Source organism: Tinamus guttatus, unplaced genomic scaffold, assembly GCF_059628265.1.
Source record: "Tinamus guttatus ecotype Peru unplaced genomic scaffold, ASM5962826v1 Tinamus_guttatus_pri_ptg000287l, whole genome shotgun sequence".
NCBI classification, from domain to species: Eukaryota; Metazoa; Chordata; class Aves; order Tinamiformes; family Tinamidae; genus Tinamus; species Tinamus guttatus.
The window spans coordinates 1,038,195-1,058,981 of record NW_028288821.1 but is presented as its reverse complement, the minus strand read 5'-3'; the positions used below and the strand labels follow the sequence as shown (position 1 = coordinate 1,058,981).

General features: G+C 46.5%; 1 protein-coding gene across 1 annotated transcript in view; it reads right to left on the bottom strand.

Annotated features, from left to right (window-relative positions):
• NRK (Nik related kinase) overlaps positions 1–13,464 on the bottom strand; it is an 85,241-nt gene extending 71,777 nt beyond the window's left edge. Inside the window, exons 1-2 of the mRNA XM_088527434.1 lie at positions 13,390–13,464; positions 9,583–9,648 (exon numbers count right to left, since the gene is read on the bottom strand). Of these exons, the coding sequence (XP_088383560.1) occupies positions 9,583–9,648; positions 13,390–13,446 (123 nt within the window). The 5' untranslated portion in view covers positions 13,447–13,464. The remainder of the gene's footprint in view (positions 1–9,582; positions 9,649–13,389) is intronic.
• Positions 13,465–20,787: the final 7,323 nt, after the last annotated feature.

Here is a 20,787-nt window from a genome sequence, read left to right as displayed (position 1 = left end):
GCAAAAGAGGAAGATGAGAATGGGCGAATCTCAAATCTTTCTCTAACCTTTATTCTCCAGCTTGCAGGATCAGAGACCTCTTTCCAGCCTTTGTTTTGCCACTTCCTCTACTCAAACCAGTTCTGACTGAAATCTTTCAAGCGCTCAAGAGAGCTGCACCTACTTCCTTTCTCAATTCCTTCATTCTGTCTCTATGTCCAAGCTTATCTATGGAGATCAGGCTCCAGTACATTCAGTTTCTCTAGACACATCCTCTTTTCCTGCCTCGGAAGCCATCCCAGCAGGCACGAGAAACCCCCCGCGTGGGCACCTCTCCTGCCCAGCACATGAGCAGGGGGCTCTGCACATCTGGGAGATGTCAGACCCGCTTTTCTGATCTGCACACGCACAGAAAGCCCAAAGAACCCCAAATTCCCCACATTTGGCAGGGGCTGCATCTGCAGTGTGATGCCCAAAGAGTCCAGGGCTTCACAACTGGTGGGTTCACTACGCAACCTCTGCTCAGCAAGTGCTAACGTGCATCCGCCTGGGAAACTCTGGAGAAATCTGGCAATCTTCTGCCAGGAGACACAACAAAACATATCCCAGCGGATATGGTGGAAAAGAGTCTTCCTTCATCAAAAAAGAAACCTACGTGAAGAACAGTCGGGGCACCCAAAGAGCCCGTCAGCACCATGTGTCCTCATTTGCAGGGCATGGTGACCAGATCCCCCTCAGCAACTACTGAGGAAAAGCAAACACCTTGCCCCAGCCCATATATTAATAAACAATAATCGTGCATCTGCTGATACAATTTGGCTTCTGGATGCAGAATGTTTGCAAAGATGCCTGTTCCGATAAATATTTCATGCTAGACTGGAGAAAGCAAATAATAAAGCAAAGAAATCTTTTCCTGGCTCTTTCCTTTTTCCATGTTATACAACCACCTCATGGACAATCTGTGTAAATAATACATTGGAGAGTCCATTATCTAAACCATATGCATATTTATATTGTTTTCATTACATATTTTAGTGTAATTGTTCACAGGTTTAAAGCAAAGAGTAAAACCAAGAGATTAAAGTAGACAAATGTGCTACAGCAGAAATAATTAGTAAATTGGTTATTCCTTTCTTGTTGTTATTTTTAAATTTTATGAAAAATCCATGCTAAAATTTAGCCTAATAAAAAAGCTAGCAAGTCCCTGAAGCTCAGTAAAATAAGTATTCTCAGAACATCATCAAACATTTTTCTTATCCTCTTTAGCTCAAAATGTTCCACTTTAAACAACAGTGATACAAGAAAAATTTGCATGAAAATTGCTGGCCTCCGATGTAACAACTGAATAACCACAGAGTCAGAAAATGGAATTCAGTCAATTCCAGTATCCCATAAAACTTAACAAAATGTCAGTATTTTGACAACTGTTTTCACTTTGAACTGTAAACATTCATCATACAATGCAACTCAGAAATACATGAATTAATTTTTACATGTTTATTTTCGTAATGCCAAATTAGTTCAGCTTGATAGAGTCTTCTTTTAGCTGCGCAATCCTGAAGGCAATCTCTGAAGTTTTAAATATTCTGCTGAACTAAAGTGTATGTTCCAAAGAAATGAAGCAAATTAAATGCAATGTTTTGACATTTCTAAAACAAAGTTTTAAAATGAATGTCAACTCATGTCTTAAACTTTTCCCACTAACATTTCTGTTGAACCTAACATGTTTTGACTTTGATGAAACTACATTTTCAAACAGCCAGTTGTTCAGTATGCGGTTGCCAACTAATGCTCATAGATCAGCTCTATAATTAAACTAATTCCTTTTAAACAGGATCCCGGGGTGCTTTACAAAAATACGATGAACAGCAGCAGCACAAGTGGACCTGCTTGGTCCTGAACCTTTCCTGAGACATCTGCCCTGTCCCGAAGGTGCCAGGCAGCAGCACGTTCCATAACTGCTGCCCATACCCATTGGGTAGCAAAAATTGGGTGGCGGAGGCCAGAAGAAAAGCTAGATCTCCTGACCTGCCCATGACGCCTTCTCTTTTATCTTTATGAAAAGACTCGTTATTCATATTATGGGACTGCCTAATAGCATGGACATGGACCATGCACTAGCTATTACCTATTAGCCCAAAATATTACTCTTGCCAGGACTGGAAAGGCCGCACAGATGGCAACAAGGAACATCTGCTGGCCTGGTTGCTCCTTAATGCTCAGCAATTACTATGGCCACGGGTTTTACTGGGGAAAGAGGGTGGGAATGACCTTTGAAAAGTGCTGCTTCGAAACACATCTTAAAAACCTTTCACAATGTTTGAAGGTTACAAGGGCAGGACTATAACTCTCAAGGGCTTCTAACAACTGAAAAATAGTTCCTTGTTTCACTTTATTTGTAAATGTATTTGCAATCCTGTGGGGCCAGGAAAGCTGCCACTGGCCAGAGAGCAGCTGAACGCCTGGACGGGAGAAGCACAATTTTCCAACTTTTACATTTACAAAATTTTCCAAATTTTACATTACAATCTAGGATGACTTACTGGAAATTTCATTACAGGAGGACAAGGGGTTGACCTGCACACTTGTGCCCAACAACTGAGTTGACCTGTCTCTTAAACTCAGTTGACCTGTCTCTTAAACATCATTTCCTCAAGCATAAACAAACTCCAGCCATTCTTACGAAAAATATCTGAAGAACGGCCAAAAAACTCAAAAAGAATATTTACTGCTGGTGAACTCGCAGGTGACATCTTGGCCATACAGATACCTGAAAGGACACAAGAGCAACACCCACCCCTTGCAGTTATTCTGACTGATTCATTACACTGTCAAGTTTTCTGTATCGTATGCTGGATAAGTCCATGAAATACATGTAATAACACAAAGAGCAGAGCAGGGTAGCAATATGCTTTCAGAGACCCCCTGATGGGTACTATCAGCTATAGCCCAGAGGCCCCGAAGAGGCACTTTCAAAAATGTATATGCATCTTTCAGATCATTAAAACAGATCTGCAAGGTAACATTCACAAGGAGCTGCCGGAATTACAGAGGTGGAGATAAGAGGATGTAAGCTGCAAAGCACTGAAGACCTGTAATTTATTCAGAAAAAGGTACAGTTACTAAAGGCAAATTATAACAGGGTTTCTCTCAACTGCCTAGAAACAACACACTAAAGGCTGCTCTTAAACACCATCATTGCACTCATTTATTCCCATGGCTCATCACATATCTGGGTACATTTTTCACTGCCAATAGACCACTTCTCACAGGTTTTGCCCTAAGTCCACTCATTTATTTTGAAGAATAGAGAATACAGATGGGGAAGTATTTCAGAGTTGATCAGGCACTGCAAGCTCCACTTTGGGAAGAGCTGGTCCTTCCGATTCCAGCCTCCACACAGGAATGACTCCGGAAGCTGCTGAGAAGTTGGGCTATTGAAATCAATGTCATTTGCTATGTGCTTAAAATGCAGCATATGCTCAAGTGGCAATTTAAGAGGTTGAATTTATTCTTTCCTGCTACTGTGCTCTGAAGATCACCAGTGCATTTTTAGCATGTTTTCTTACCTTAAAATAGCCCAACCCCATGACAACATCTTCAGTGTTACACAACATGAGCTCAAAATGCCTCGGGTTGAGGATTGAAATGCACTGTCTCTCCCACATGGAAAATCAGGTGCAAAACATGGAAGAGCTGGAAGTGGCAGCCCTGTCTACATGTTATTTGCAAGTGTTCTACTATTCTCTAATGGCTGATCTGGCATATTTAATTATCGCACGTTGCTGTGCTCAAAAAGCCTTTACTGTATTAGAAGCGCTACACAGCTTCAGAATTTTTTCCATCTTTACTCTTCTATTTTTGATAAAGTAGTCCTACACTTAAGAATCTTAATTGAAATCCTCTGAAATATTCACTAACGAGAACTACGACTTTATGACTTGCTAATTAATTTCACATGTATGATCCATTATTTTAACTGCCAGTGCTGAATGTACTTTGGCATTGCCATGTAACTAAGGAGAGAAGCCAAGATATAAAAGCTAAAAAACAACACAAAGCAAAAAAACCTCTCACATTTCTAAAAGTCCCTCTGAAAAAAAAAAAAAAAAAAAAAAAAAAAAGGGCTCCTGCATTCAGGCTCAGGCCACTATGCACACAGGACATACATCAAATAAAAGTCACTGTCACTACATCTTTATGCATGCTCTAAATCAGCCACCCAGGATCTAGCAGGTTGGCTTCACAGTAGGTATGTTGCATCCACCAAGATTCACACCACAACATGATCTGTTCATGAGTATCACAGCACTTCAGATCTTAACACAGTGGCACTCGTTTTTAAGGCTTGTTCTTAATCCAGACCCCTATTGCCGGGATTAGCAGATAACGCCCATTATTTGTGACCCTACTCAACCAAGGAGACGTGCAATGAGCTGACTCCATCCAGCAAACAGTAGCAGAACATTTTCATACGCTCCAGTCTACAACATTGAACTAGCTTTTCACGTGGACAAGATAATCAGCTATGCTGCTAAAAAACAAATAAAGAAAACAAACTGACAAACAAGTACTTCTATCAACTGCTCTTGAATCAGAGTAGCATTTTGTCATTTGTAGAAAAGAATAAGTGATTTCCCCACTTGACTCACTGAAAGCTATGGCTGGCTTGAAAACCATAAGTGACCAAAAATGATAGCAAAATACCCTGAGCTGAAATGACTCTTTTTAATGGCTGTTTGCGGCACTCTGGAGAATCTGAAATCACAGCTCAGCAAGGCCAGACCTTCCTTAAAACAGAGCTGCTTATGACCAGTCCTTGGGCAGGAGGTTTTTGAAATCTGCAGCCTCTACATGTTCAACCTTCTGGACTGCACCAAATATGATGGCAACATTTCTTAAATTTAGGCTTCCAGTAACTGCCTGAGGCACTACCATCAATTAAGGCTTTCAATACAGCCCACAGGCATTCACACTTCATAATTTAGCATGGCCATGGAATTTTTTTCCACATAGTACCAATTATCCCTTGAAAAATAAACCATGCTGCTTTTTAAAATTTTTCCTGCTTGGTCTCAATTACTTCAGCCACTCATTTAATGAAATGAATTATGCAGAACTTAAGAGATGCTTAAATTGTTTAAGATAAGCTGAAAAGTCATATTTATGCCCTACTGCATCCCTGCCACTGTACATCAACAGCCGAGTAACTTATAGCACTTATCAACCATTTAAGTGATTCAGTGCCAAGAAGCAACTGAATAAAGTTGAACTTCCTGACTCCAAGCTACTTTCTTTAGATGTATCCAGAGTCCTATGTTATTACATAAGAAATAGAGTTACTGGCTGTGCAGAGCCCTGGCAGGAGAGGGTGGCGGCAGCGCTGCTTGGTCTCCATCAGTCACATCACTGGGAATCCACCTCCATTCCTCCGAATCCCACAGCACCTCTCAAATCCTCCACGCCCTCAGATTCCATTAAAGATATAATCATTCTGTACACAAAACAGCTGTAAATCTGTCATGATTTACCATTAGTCTGCAAGATAATACTCTAAAAACTCCAACTCTGGGAACGCGCCAAAGATACTGACCTCTCATTCCTTGCGCTAACCAAAAATGTTGGCCCAGGAAAGGGGCTGATCTGCATCATTAAGAAAAAGGAAATAAAAAGCACCAGTCAGGTGCTTTTCAACATCAGAAGATTAGCAGGTCATGCAGATGCTGCTGATGATCTCATTTAGCCCATGAAAATTTTCTTAGAAGGATGAGCACTCTCAGAGCACAGCTGGAAAAGGAGGATCAGGAATTCAGCAAGTTTTATTTATCCTGTTAGCCAAAAAAAACCCCCCACACACAAAACCCCCCAACAAGCTATGAACTGAGTACACTTTAAAAAAGGCACCCACTTCAGGCTACTCCAACTCTCCCTCACCTAATCAGAAAAATGACCCTCTAATTAGAGCACTGAAAAGCAAAAAGGACTCGACTAACTGACTTCTACTGCAGACTTATCCACCAATGGATATGCAACTAAGAGCTGAAGTCCGTAAAGAAACACTCAAACACTGTTATCAAAAGCACAAGCACACACAAAATCACAACTCCATCAAGGTGACAACTGAGCACCATCCAAACTCATCACAGCAGCTGAAGGGAACAGCACAGCATGCTTATAAGGGAACATATAGTGCTAATGGGAGCAGGCAAAGAATTGCTGAAAACATTAACATTGCCAGGTCTCAACAGACAAGCCTATGATACCAGATGTAGCCTTAATACTTTTACCCACATATCCGTATTAGCTCCACAATGCCTTCAAAGGAGCTACCTTTAACAGTGCAGAAGCTGTTTTTCACCACATCATAAGATTGTAATAACTACTGTAAATACAGCAGATAGTATCTATTTAATGTCCTACATTATTTTCTGAAGTGTTACTGCCACTGCAAAGATCACCAGATTCAAACGTCCTTGTTTGAGAGGAGACATTCCAAGGCTATGATGCGGCTGCAGCTCGGAGAGGAAGTGAAATCCAAGAATTTGAGGCTAACACCTTCAGCAGCCTCACTTCCTCCCAGATGAGACTTGCAGTTAAGTAATGCAAAACATTGCTCCGGCTGAAATCCCTTACTAATCAGCAGTCCAGACAAACTTGGGAGAGTTACTCCATCTCCCCTACAAAATCTTCTGGTCCCTATCGCTTATGGTCCATAAGTCCAGCCAGTGCCTGGGAAGGTCCAAGCTTCCCTCTCCCACGTGTGGTTAGTGGAGGCACCTGGACACAGTTTAGTCTTCTGCACTTGAAACCTGAGGCAATGAGAGCATTCCTGCTCTCCCAGCTGCCAGCCCAGGCACTGCCTTCCACTGCCTCCACAGAAACGCCCTGCTACCACTTTCCACTCTTATTCAGAGTCATTTCTCCAGACTTCGGCTCCTGAAATCAAACAATTAGCAGAAAAACACACCTGTCATTTGAGACATAACTAAGTCTAAGTCTCACGACTTCTGAGCACCACCAGGTTTTTTAATATTCATACTTTTGAAAAGGCTGAAATTGCCAGTGCTGGTGTATTTATGTCCTACTACTTCATAAGTTGTCAAAAAATCCCCTAGCTTTTAGTCAGTTATTACATTCAAATCCTAACTTTATAACTTCCCTAGACAGCTCTAATATTATCATGAATGCAATTTATGTTCCTTTCATTTCATCAGTGTCAGATGACACCAAACTGCGACTGGCCTATAATGATGCAGTATGAACAATATAATCCTTCGATAAATCCATTTTAAAAAATGTTTCTAATGATGAACGTCTTTTTTTTTTTCCTTATGGAGCTGCAGATATCAAAACATATCCTAATGAGCCGTTTGCATAGCTGACCAAGCAATTCAGTGATCTTGGATGTATTTGGTTGTGATTATGTGCAAACTACTATATATGCCTATTTCTGAATGTATGGAAAATTCTGATGCCTTTGAAGAATAAACACATGCACTAGAGGCATGACTAAGTATGTGGATAACTGCAATTACTTTATAACTTAAATATTTATGATCACACGCCTATACTCTGACTAGACAAACTACAGAATGATTCCAACATTGCCTAATTAGCTCCATTCTAGCACTGTATAGATCAAGAGACGTCTTACATAGCAGTCGAGAGAGAAGTTAATACCAAAGACTAACTTTTGTGGTCACTGCAGAAGCAGAAGTGCCTTTGTAGCTGCCTTCCTCCAGAGGAAACGGGAATTTTGTTCAGATTACTAAACCAGCACCAGAGAGACCGCCTCTGAGTGCACTGCTGTGGTGTTCAGCATCTTCTGCAGAGGTACCTGCAAACACTCCGGGCTTTGGACAGCACAAAAATGCTCCCCGGACACCCAGAGCTCCACGAGGCCCCGTCTCTTGGTGCCTCTGTGGCTGCAAGCTCAGGAGCACGAGCAGAGGCTCCAACACCCACTGCCTTGAGCGCTCGGACCCTGCTCTCCTCTGTGCACACTGGAGAGCAGTCCCGAGTTCAGCACATATGGAGAACAACCCGACTGAGCCCTTGGGTGTAATCTTTAATTTTGTCAACATTTCTTATGCATTCTGGCATCTAACGTTCAAGTGAACCACATGATTGCTCAAAACATTCTCTTTTGTAGCAGAGAAGCTGAACTATATTTTTCCTTCCTGTTTCTGGCATGATTAAGCATCAGCTGATTCACCCTCAACATCCTTAAAAGATGTCCAGATTGAAAATTTTCTTTTCCCTATATGAAATAAATCCAGACTTAAAAAAAAAAAAAAAAGTGTTTCAAAGGCACTTCGGGGAATTTTAGGATCTTTCATTGGTAGAAGTCTCTGTGCTTCCCCTAGAAACAACACTCCTAGATCTTAACCGGCACCCAGTCCACCGAAATGAACCACCAAATCTTTATTTTTGATTTAATAATCCTGACCTCACTATCTGAATGTCAATCAAATGTCAATCTCACAAAGAACACAGGCTTAATCATAGCAGCACACAAACACACGCAAAAGATCCTGTTTCTGATACTAAAAAAAAAAAAAAAAAGTAATATGGGAAAGAAAAAGATAACATCAATTCTCTGCAGAGAATTTTACAGTTTTTCAAAAAGCGTCATTAATTTCAGACAGGAACTAAAAGGTGATCATAGCAGATCAGCCATGAGAAGATGGACACAGAGAGGCAACGAGTATGTGAAAAAGGATCCATACACTGGAATTGGAGAAAGACAGTGTGTCCTCCTCTGCATTTCTGTGCAGAAGGGTCAATGCAGGAACAGCCTGCACAGACAAAAAAAAACACCACAAAAATATATCTGCAGGGAGATTCGAGGGACATTCAAGCACAGGCAGCTCTCTCCAGTGCTGCATTTCCAATGGGCCAGCACTGCTGTCTTTTCCTTCTCATCTTTTTTTCTCCAAACTGGAATGATGCGTGCTTGGTTCCCGGTTTTATCATGTCTATTTTCACCTTCTTAGATCATTCCTGAGAAGGGCTTTGCAATGAAGAAACACTTTTCTAGACTGGCTCTTGCAGCTTCAGGTGCGTGTTGCAGCGGTAGCGAACACGGCGGCAGTTCTGCTGCTGGGACAGCCACTTGGCTGCCCGGTCTGCACTGGTATCACACAACAAATGTGAAAACGGAAACCAAAAACTCCTTAGCCTGCAGGCACAGTTAATTCACACCTTTGCCCTGCAGAGTACTACTACTTTAGTCTATACTGTGCACTCCACCCAATCCAGACCAAAATAACCATCATTAATGTTAACTTGTGTGAACCGTCTACTAAAAAATTTTGACAAAGTGAAAATAACCACAAGACAGAAAAAAGAAGGCAGAGAAAAGTTGGTACAAGAGCCAATACAGTAATGTGACCTGCAGCAGCCAAGAGACACAAAAACTCACCAGAAGGAAGGGGCACAGAGCTTCTGAGCTGACACCATCTTGCATCAAATAGAAGAGACAGTGAGATAAAACACATTATTACTCGGACAGGGTTTTCTGCTCCTTAAACAGTGCCCATTTTTGCTTGAAAAAAAGCTTTATCAAGAACAGCATCATAAAAATTATAGAGGCATCCAAACCTTATAGACTTGTCCATATGTCCCATTTCCAACAACCTGCACCAGTTCAAATATTCCTGCAGGATCCTACAAAAAAAAAAGCAGAAGAAATAACATTATTTGCATCAAACCAACCACTTCAAAAAGGAACAGAATGGTTCACAATCAGAATGAAAGCATCTGTGGCACATCCCCTAATACAGATTAATAGGGACACAAGAGCAACCAAATGCTATAAGCCACATGTTGCTTTTAAAGTTTTCAGGCAAGTTGCTCAAAACCACAGAAAACAACTCAATGAAGATTTGTAATGTGTCAATACTATTGATATGATAAATAAATGGAGATATGAGAAGAACATGGAAATTCAAGTGAAACATCCGAAGTTCACAATGCAACTTGGTGGTAGAGCAAGGAATAAAATGCTGGCTTCCTACACCTTAAAATCCTGAGCTATCCTGGAGACTGAGCTGCTCTCCTCTGTTGTGAAGTCCTTAGGATCAGTAATGTAACAAAGAACAGAACCTAAATAATAAAATTGAAAATATCATGTAAAGCAGCTGAGTCCGACAACCTTACCAAAGGGAGATATTTCATCCCAGAGGATGATACCAAACACAGGCCGAGAACGCTCAATGCCCCTGCTCTGCAAACATGACAAGGTGACTCTGACTGACGCATGCGAGTCCTGGCTTTGAACCCCAACTAGATGGCTGCTAATTTGCACAGCAGATTCATGTACCAGGCGCCCAGCATCATAGCACACGCATTGCACCGGCCCGGCCGTGGCACCCACCTCCCTGCGACAGGCCAGCGCGGGGCCCGCTCCGGCCACGAGTCCTGCCGCTCCCCGCGACGGCAGGAGCGTCCTGCGGCAACGCTCCGGCCAGCCCGGCTCACTCCCGTGGGAGCAGGCGCGTTGAAAAATCAGTTTCTTCCGTTCAAACCCACTCAGGAGATTTATATGGAAGCACTAAGAACTCAAGAAACCAGTTTCTTGGCATCTGGCAGAGCCATTCATCAGTGTAGCTCATTGCTTGGGATGATATCACTAAGAGATTTATATAAAATATTATTAATTCCATGTGTCAGTTCTACCACATCTGTTCCAGTGATCTGTCATGTCAGTTGATGTTTATTGGTATTGAGGAGGGACGCGACAACAACTAAAATTCCTTATCTCGGAAGCACAATTTCTACAACTGTGGTTGGAAAACATCTTTTTTTTAAGATGTAAAACTATTTCTCCATGCAATTGCTATTTTAATTATATGTTATTCTTTAAAAATATATATATTTTGCATTCCTCATATCTGATCTGAAAATTTTCCTTAGGCAAAATAACCATGGAAATACACGGACTTTTCTCAGAGCAGATTCTGCCTTCAACAGCATGACTGCCACGATGAACAGGCCAATGTTTGCACTGTCAGGGCCACACAGCAGAGACCTCCACTCCGCCTTACTGGCCAGCTCTTCAAAGCAGCTTAAGTGGTATCAAAATGCAAGTCCTCTCGATATCCTCAAAGAGCTAGTTTCATCTCACACTGAAGGTATTAATTCTCTTTTTTTTTTTCCTTGAAATTAAAAGGGTTTTAATCTTATGCTTCCTGGACGGTCAACCCCACAAGATTTTTTTTAGTATTAATATTTTCAAACCTAACTAATGATGCATTACCAGGCCCGTTCGCTTACTTTTTGACGTAGACGATGACTAGTCAGTGTCATTTCTCTTCTGTCTCTTATTCTTAAGACAGAGCAGTAGGGCATGGCGGCCTAAACTGAGGTCCCAACTCCTCTAACACAAGAGGAAATCAATGAGACCACTGGTGTACAGAGCTGGCGCAGGCCAAGAGGGCTGCAACACTGGGATCTTTGTAAGCGACTTGGCTTCCTCGCCGGTTTTTCACTTTCCACTTCCACTTGGGCATGCAGGAGCCATGCTCCTTGCTGGCACCAGCAGTAACCCCATGGGTCATTGGTGGGTGCCACAGAGCTGTGAATCATGTGTGATTGAGCTGTGCCCCGGCCTGCAGGCTGCTCGCTGCCCCAGACAGGCCCCTCCGTGTGGAGAAGGCACCACGTTTCTCCCCAGGCCACGGGCACCCATGTCTGGAGGAAGCTGAACTTGCGTTTTTAAATTCCCAATATCTGCACTCAAACACACGCTCTGTCCTCAATCTTTTATCCATCCTCATCTATTTATGCAAATACATGAACCTCATGTGCTTTAAGACCATTTTCCTCTCTCCCTCCAGTCAAATTAATTCTGACTTAGCACCCTAATAGCTGGTTCAAGGTTTCCAACACATCCAGAAAACAAACAGCTACCTGTTAACAGCTATACCTGTTAATATAGCTAAAATCTTACCCTTGCCCTTGCTAGCCAACTAGGCCGTAACACGTCAAGCCTGCGAAGCACTGACTGCAGTCACTAGGCTTGTCCGTGTCCCTCCTTTGAGCCAGGGCTCAAGAGCGAGCAGAGCCTGCTGGAGTCATAAACAATATTACTCTGGGCTCTGCCTTGGGTCCTTGCACTGCCCTTGCTCACTTGGACACCCGCGCCGCATCCTCCATCAGCGAAGCCCTCACAATGCGCCAACTTCTTAATTATCTTGGAGTTCCCAGGCCCCATTCTGGACGCAGCGCTTCCTCCCGGCCAGCCTGCAGCCCGTGCTCCAGCTCGCCAGGCCAAGCTGCCTGCCTTCCCCTGACACGTGCCAAGATCCTGACCTGCGCATCCATCACTTTAAGGTTAATTACTGTAATGGACTCCACCATATGCTGGTCATCTTGTTTTCCTGCAAGTCATATGCAGCATCCACAGAAGGCAGCGGTGAGACCGTTGGCCTGGCGGCACCGCCCGTCTTCTCCCGGGTGCCCTGAGGAGCCCGTATAAACCAGGAGCACCTTTTTTTGATAATGTCTGTCTCTCCGCCCTCGCTTCCCGCTACGCGTGAGCCCAGCCCGCAGCCACAGTTGTGCCAAGCAGACTTCCTCCGGACGGACACGTTTTCCTTGCCCTGCCGAGGCTGGAGCCTGCAGTGCTCCGGAGCCTCCGGGAGGTTTCCGCGCGGCGCAGCTTCCACGGAGCTGCTGCTGCAAATGCACACCCAGTTCTTATCAGCTGTGTAGGCAGATAAGATTCATCTGCTCGAGCCCTAAAGACCTTTCCAAGTTTTGTCTTGTCCCCTGAGCAAAGCCAGGGGGCTCAGGCCACCTTTTCAGACACGATCGACTCCGGCGCCGCTCTGCCTCTCGCAGGGGCTTGGAGCACCCTCCTGGCCCTAGGATTTAGCACAACTTTTTCCCAGCCCTCTTTCTCTGATATTTTTAGCAAGCAGCTTCTTTCACCCTTCCCATCCAGGGTTGCCTGCGTTTCGCACAGCCGAACTCTCCCGTCTCCTCCCTCCGCTTCCACAGCTCCCTGCTCCAGAAAAACCCACCGCTCCGGTGGGACGGGGCTGGCGACCGTCCGCCCCCAGGTGAGCGAGCGGAGGGGAACCAAGGGGCATCGCTCGGGATCTCGGTAGCTGCCGGCGGGCGCGACCGCTAGCAGGGCTGCTTGTAGCATGGCCGAGATTTTGGATTCCCCTAAAACGTGCAAGCCACGGGAGCACAGTGCCAAAAACTCAAGAGTAAACGGGGCGGACAATGATTTCTTTAGCAATAAATAAATAAATAAATAAATAATTTTAGAAAAGCCCCCAGGCACACGTTTCACGTTTCCCTTTTAAACCCCCCGTTTCTCCCGTTCCCCCCGCAGGACTCGGGCGCTGCGCGGGGGGCTCCGCGTCCCCCCGCGGCACCTGCGCGCCCCGCGCTTACCCGCAGCGCCGCCAGCTCGATGCCGTCCAGGCTCCGCGCCGCGCAGTCCCGGGCCATGGCGGGGCCGGGCCGGGCCGGGCGCAGGTCGCGGCGGCGGCGGCGGCGCCGCGCGCGGAGGGAGCGCGCTCAGCCCGCGGCCCGGCGCGCGCGCACGCGGCCCCCGCGCCCGGCGCCCCGCGGCACCGCGGGCGCAGACATTTCCTCGGGAAAAAGTTTGCAAGGAAGTGACGTGCGCCGGGGGGGGCCCGGCCGCGCGGGGCTGCGCGGGGGCGCCGGGGGCTCCTGCGCGGCGGCGGCTGCGCCCCACGCGAGGGTGCCCCGCGCGCGGCCGGCGAGGGCTGCCCCCCTCCCCCGCCACGCGCACACGGTGCGCGGCCCTTCGCGATGGGGGGAGGGGAGGGGGAGTCGTGACACGAGGCGCGTGGCTGTCCCGGGGCCGCGACGCGCGTGGCCGAGCGCGGGGACACGCAGCGCGCGGCCCTGGGACACGCAGTGGCCGCGCCGGGGCTGCCCGGAGGCGCGGGAAGGGGTGTCCAAAGAGCGAAATTAAAAGTGTCACATAAAGCATGTGAATGAAAGGATAGGCTCGAGGCGTTGTTTCTTAGAAATAAATAAAAAAATAAAAATCGTGTATAAAAGCTATAGATCAAAGGTGTCTCCGTATGCCCTAAAAGCGTATCCCGGAGCCCCATAAAGACAAAGCTGTCCCGCTTTCACGTAACCAGCAGCAGAAGGGCTTGTGTCACCCCTTGCAGCCCCCTGCAGCCCGGGCACTCGTGGACGCAGCCCCCGGGTGACCAGCCCCACACGAGGACCCCAGGCGGGGGACAGCCCGGAGCAGCCCCGGGCATCGAGGAGCAGCCTCGCGGGCGAAGGCACCCCGCGCCGTGGTCCTGCTCCGCAATCCCGATCCGTGATCCCGCGCTGTGATCCCGATCCGTGATCCCGCGCCGTGGTCCCACACACCAGGGAACCAGCAGCAGCAAAACCTCCATGGGGCCCAAACGCGCAGGGAAGGGGCTGCTGTGAGCTGCTGCCCGCGATGGTCCCCTCGCCCTGTAATTATGGGTGCAGAAAGAACACAACGTACACTGCCCGGGAGTGGGATGTGAGGGCTGGGGGGTAACTTTGGCTCTCAAAATTAAAGAAAATTAAAAAAAAGTGGAAATACAGATTACTGAGATAAAGTCCTTGAACGCTCTCCAATGATCCTTGAAGCCAGGATCCTGGCCAAGATCTGGCCACACGCAGTAAAAGTGAGCAAATTCTGAATCACTATTTTTACAGTCACAGACATGCAATCGAGCCGGGGCGGCCGTGGTGTTTTCGTGCCACAGTGAGGGCCACGCCAGCAGCTGGGTGACAGAGTGTTGAAATGAAGTCATTTGGCAATTTCCCTGAAAATAAACGCTGAGGTGTCACCCGGCTGCAAAATATTACTTTTAAATAGCCCAAGGTGAGCACATGAGCTGCCTGCGCCCTGTGCACCTGTGGGCAGCCGTGCGGTGTGCGTGACAGACCTGAGGCCGACGGCTGCGTTGGAGCACGAGGGTTTCTGAAGAACTGAACGTGCGCCGTGCAGCTCTGCACCACCTCTGTGGAGCTCAGCACGCGGTGACCACACAGCCCCAGGCACCGGCTGGAAAATCCTGGCCCTGGCATCACCTTCCCATGGGCCCAGCAAAGCTGAACCCCAGCACCAGGTCTTCCTGCCTTACATAAATCCATCAGGAACCTTCATGCCCAGCTGCTTCTCACACTCTCCCTTATCTCTTCCCTACCCTTTGGGTTGTCCTTTGTCTCCCGCCGCTTCCAGCTTCCTTCCTGCTTCCTCGGTGGGGGCTGGTGCGAAGCTCATGGGCCTCATCCACCAAACACCCTCCCTCGCTCGTTCGCTCCTCCATCTTCCCAGGGTGCTGCCCTTAAATTACCCCCCTTGCTTTGCTTATTGCCCCTAACCTCTCTGGGGGAAACTGCACATGTGGACAGACCTGACCCTGCGCTCATTAAAGCTAAAGGCCATGCTCGTGTTGGCTGAAGATACTTCCCACACTGCTCCTGCAACCAAGCCAGCGACGACTGTTTCTCCGACATCCATCAACAAAAGCTCAGCAAGGAGCCTTCCTCCCAAGGCCGCGGCTCTTTGGGGCAGGACAGCTGCTTGCTCCCTGCTCACACATCCCCTGGCACATCTCAGCACCATCTGGCCCAAACCTGGGCCACACGGGTGCACACGGAGGATTCGCACACGGTCCCCACCCTGCGAAGGACATTGCTCAACCCAGAGCCAGGTCACTTGGACAGCCTCGTATCACAAAAGGGCCAAAAATACCTGAACAACACTGGGCAGCAGGGAGGAAACGAGGGCTTGCAGAGTAAAATCCAAATTAAAAGTCACCTGTGCTGCCTTGCTGCGGTGCAAGGTAAGTGTGTAGGAGGGAGCCGCGGCCCTGCCAGCACCTCTGCCAAAAGTCTCATTTTAAAAGACTAGCCTGCCTCATAGCGATTTTATAGGAACAATCAGTGTGTCTTTGCTACATGTTTTACCACCAAAACCCCCCATTCATCTCAGGAATAATAAAAGATGAAAGAATCCCTTAACATAAGCTCAATTACAAAATTTTAAAAACACATCAGGTAACAGCATGCAGTTATTGGGCCTTACCAATGGCAAGAGACAAAAAATACTGCAGCCAAATCCAAAAAAAAAAAAAAAAAAAAAAAAGGAGGGGGAAACCCTGTGCCCTCTCTCTGCAGGACCCGCTGAACTTGATCTTGGGCCGGTAACCATCCTGCTGTACAACCGGCCACAGCCCCATGTGACACCCAGTAAAGGAAGAGGTGGTTAATGATGAGGCTCGAACTGACACGCTGGCCTGCTTCGTTTAGCCCTGTTTACGCTGGGATGTTGGCTACAGGTGCGAGCAAATGTGAAGCTGGCAGAAAAACAATTCAAAAAAAAAAAAGATGGCCCACAACAGAACAGGATTTCCTGCCTGCAGGAAATCATCAGTTTCTTAAACATTGGTTTCAGTCTGAATTAGACAAATGGACACTTTGTAACTTTTTTGGATTCTCTGAACTGTAAATTCAGATAAATTATCACTTGGAAAACTGGGTGCACAGGATCTTCTCCATGAAATGGCATGCTGAGGTTGCCCTGGGAAGTGGCTGTTCCTGCTCACGCCACGTCGGCAGGCCCGGAGCCAGCCTCCCTCCCAGCCCTTCCAGCACGTTCCAGCTCTCCGTCAGGGAGCCTGGGAGCCCCGAAGCGCAAGGTCGGCTCCTGCTGTGGAGCGTGGAGGCAAATCCCTCTTCCAGCTCCTTGGCGCAGAGCCCGATCCCAGCACGTCTGCTCCGGGATGCTGTCCTGCGCTCTCTGCAGCGGCGCCCGCGCCAGAGGAAAGCAGGATCCCTGCACACACCAGTTTTCCCTGGCACTGGATCATTCCCCAGGAGCGGTATTTTGCTGGAAAGTTTCAGATCTTCCACAAGGAAACTGCCTTCTGCCAACCCAAGAGGCGTCTGCAGCAGGGCTGGTGCAGAGTGCAGGGCTCAGGCACCAGCCCCTCGCTTCCCCAGGGGGAGTCCTTCAGAAAATCCCCCCGACGTTTGTTTTTTGTACAGACTGAAGATTTCAGATCTCTTTTCAATGTGTCTTTAGGGCAAACCATAAGCTGAGAGGCAATAAAGTGACAGTGAAGCCCATAAAAGATCCTGGTAATTAGAGATTTTCCCTCCCCACACCTCCCAGCAGTGCCACAAACTCTGCCCGTGTTCTTCAGCCCATCTTTTTGCCTACCTAATGCTTCAGCAACCACTTTGTCCTCATTTGGTTGCACCAAAACCAAACATCTGTTATCCGCTGATTACAGTGGAGTCAGTGGGTGGCAACAGGCAGCATCGCATCCAACCCAACTCCCATCCATCAACAGGGTCTCTTGGCTGCTGCTCAAATCATTTCTCTTCACAGCGTCAACCTGGAAGTGATTTATTGTTACTAGTGTTTTTTTATGAAGTCCTGGGGTACAAAGACTCTGCTGCTGAAAATCTTCATTAAGTAGGCCAGCCACTAACTTTAAAGCTTTCCCTTTCCATTGCTAATTATAGCACGGTTTCTTGCCACGGGTGACTCGGGAACGGGATCACGGCCTGCCAGGACCGTGCAGGATTGCGCAGAGCCTGGGAATGCCTGGGAATGCCGTCGTGCTGGCGCGGGGCGGCCCCGCAGCGCACTGAAGGAGCATTATTTGATAAACACAAACACAGAGAATTTACAGTTTACGGTACAATTTATCTCAGTGGGAAAAAAAGGTCAAAAAGAAAGAAAGAAAAAAAACCTTTGGATTGCAGGGATGGTGGGAAATTTAGGTTTCAGGCCACAGACACCCAATAATTTAGATCTCCATTTAACTAAAAAACTTCAAAGCGAGCAGACAAACAAACCCCTCTGAAACACCATCTACTTTATTCTTCAGTATTTCTCTGCTCATCCCTGCAGCTCTTAGAGATCAAGACGACGCCTTTTGTTTTCAGTGGATTTTTTGGATCGGGCACTGAATATTTCTCATGCTTTCTTCTATTTGAATTGAAGAAAATTCCACTGTTAAAATTTGTTCCAAATATATTAGGATGGGGCTGGAAAGCAATATTTAAATCTTAATCTGGCTTCAGATTTACATAGCACAGAGAGTGCTGGGGTTGGTGTTGCGGGACGGGGTTACTGCTGTTAGTAAACTGGGAATACCAGAAATCCCGACAAACCAAACAAAGCAGTCATTTCACATACAATTCTCGGTAGCACATACAGTAGTTTTCAGCTCTTAAAAAAAATTAATAACTTTTTTTTTCCAGCTCCTGGCAGCCACAATAGTTTAGTTTCACAGGATATCCAAAACGAGACCAAACAGCTTCCTTTCCAAGCGGTTCCTGAATGGATAGGCAAGTTGGAAAAAGTGCCTCTCGCTACTCTAATCACGGCCAGGATGTCCAGCTCATTTCCCAGGGTAACATTTCAAACACAGGTCGCCCCAAGCCCTGGTCGGGGCCGCCCGCACGGGCTCTCCGCAGGGCCGCGTTTCCCTGCGGAGCCGGCGGCATCGCGGAGCGGCCCCTCGCGCACGAGGAGCGGGAGAAGCCCCTTCCTCGCTGCACCGATAACCCCCATTCCCGGCGTGACCCCGGGTGTCACGGTATTGTTCCAGCGCCGCAGCTCGCCCTTTCTCAAGCAACACTCGGCCGCTGGAGGTTTCCTGTTTCCTTTCAGCCCTGTTCACTTCCCTACTATCCCATCCAACAGCCAAGCAAGTCCTTTCAGTGAGAAAAGTCTGATTTTCTCTTCCTGGATTGATGCTATTTTGTGTTTCTGCCTTTGGGGCTCTCAGTCCAAATAATTGGTTGTGATTTTCTACAGTAACACAGGAATCGTACAAATAACTGTTCCCTTGTGTGAATGCCATTTCCACTGTTTTCTCCCATTAAAACTTCGCCTACTTTGATTTTCTTTCCTTTCCTATTTGAGGGGGAAATCTGCTCTGAGAATATGCCCAGTGCCTGGACGTCAACACTGTATCTGCACGCTGCGATAATACTCAGAAAGGCAGAAAGGCCTGGCTTGCAAATTCTGCAAAAGAGCACAATGATTTATTGAAATAAATCAAACTCAAATTTTATATTACTATTTATATTACAGTAGATGACTGTTAATACAGGTATCTGCCTATCTAGGAGTTTCTCATTGCCCTCATGTAGGACGATTTCTGCAGGGATCCATTCAAAGTGACAACTGTTTTAAAAGCTTTGCAAGGAACAGTAGCTATATGTTAGTAGGTCATCAGATCCCAATGGATTTTATGAATACCATAATGAATTTCAGCTCAGCATCTGCCTACTCTCTGAAACAGATGCAATTCTGGGAAAAAAAAATAGCTTCTGCCTCTTCACAGCAGATTTCTCAGTAATAAAATCCAAATATAAAGAAACCTGATGCAGCACAGTTTCACTGCTACCACGTTACATTTATCAGTCAAAACATTGTGGGGCACACTACCAATTTCTTTTGTGAATTCCAGACAAGTTGTGGTATCTTCTCTGACCGACAGAGATTTTTGACTTAAGAGAGGAGAAAAAAAAAATAGGCAGGGTTTTGCCAGCCAAATGCTGCCTTGGGATGACTCAGATCAGAGTTCCTTTTTGTCTAAACCACCAAGTTTGATGGTTAGCCAAGAAGGAACTTAAATCTGAACTCCCCATGGTTTGGGGGAAATGCAAGATAAATATCATGTTAATTTTGAAAAGGACACCAGGCTTTGGGTTTGTGCCCTCTCCTCCAAAAGAGAAATTCTAGTTCAGGGATGGTCTCCAACATACTTTAAAAAACAGGACAAAGCTGCTTTTTTTTTTTAATGTCACATGCCAGTCTGGGTACATTCTCAGTAAATTAAACAGATTTTCTCAGTCCTGTTGCAAGTCTAACCTGTGCCTCACAAGATTACACAATTTTAAGCTTGCAAGAAGCCTACTTCATTGCTTAAGCTGCACCTACATAGCTACACTTCCCTTCTTACTTCTCCTTTTCTTAGTGGAGAAATATGTAAAAAAGGAAAAGAGGAACTGTAGCTTACGAGCCCTCCTTCTGCCCTTTGGAACAAAAACTGGCCTCTGTGACCTATTAAACGTCTTCGGGAAAGTCTCTCTTCTCACTCCAATTTCTGTTCAGTTCCAAGCTGTTTTTCATCTCAGTACTTTGCCAGCTTTGAACATTTCAAACACATTTGGATGCCCTAGTGCAGCGCCTAAGCCTTTTAAATCCTCCTCTTTTCCTCAAGAGGGCTGATACTCTGTCTTCGGGATGTTGCCTACTGCTTTTTGGGGTGTTTTGAGGGGGAGGCTTTAAAAAAAAAAAAAGTGCTGGATGGTAATGTTAAAGGGAATCTCGTTTGAGCCTTGAGCAACAGTGTCCTCTTCCAACACTAACTCATAAATATGTCTATGCCTTTTCCTGCACAGTCTTGCCAGTCCTATCTAAACATTCCCTATCTTGTGTATTAATAAGCAGCATATCACTTCCAGCCGCATTTCAGATGTGTCCGTATCACCCTGCCCTGCCTGCTCAGGGCTAGGATGGCTCCTAAAGGCCGTCAGGATTTTCCCTGCACACCCAGTTTCACGCTCTATGGGAAAGCAGGGGGTAGCTGCATCCACCTTGGTGCTGCCACTGCTCCGTGCAGCTGGGAGCAGAGACTGCAAACAGTTTAAATATTAAACCAGACAAAGTCGTTCGGTGGCTTGGGAGGAAGTGGAAGCCTCTCTGCATCATGTCACAGTCATCCACAGCTATTTAGTCATGGAAGTTCAGCGGGTAGGGAATGAGTAGGTACATAACCCGAATCCTTTAAG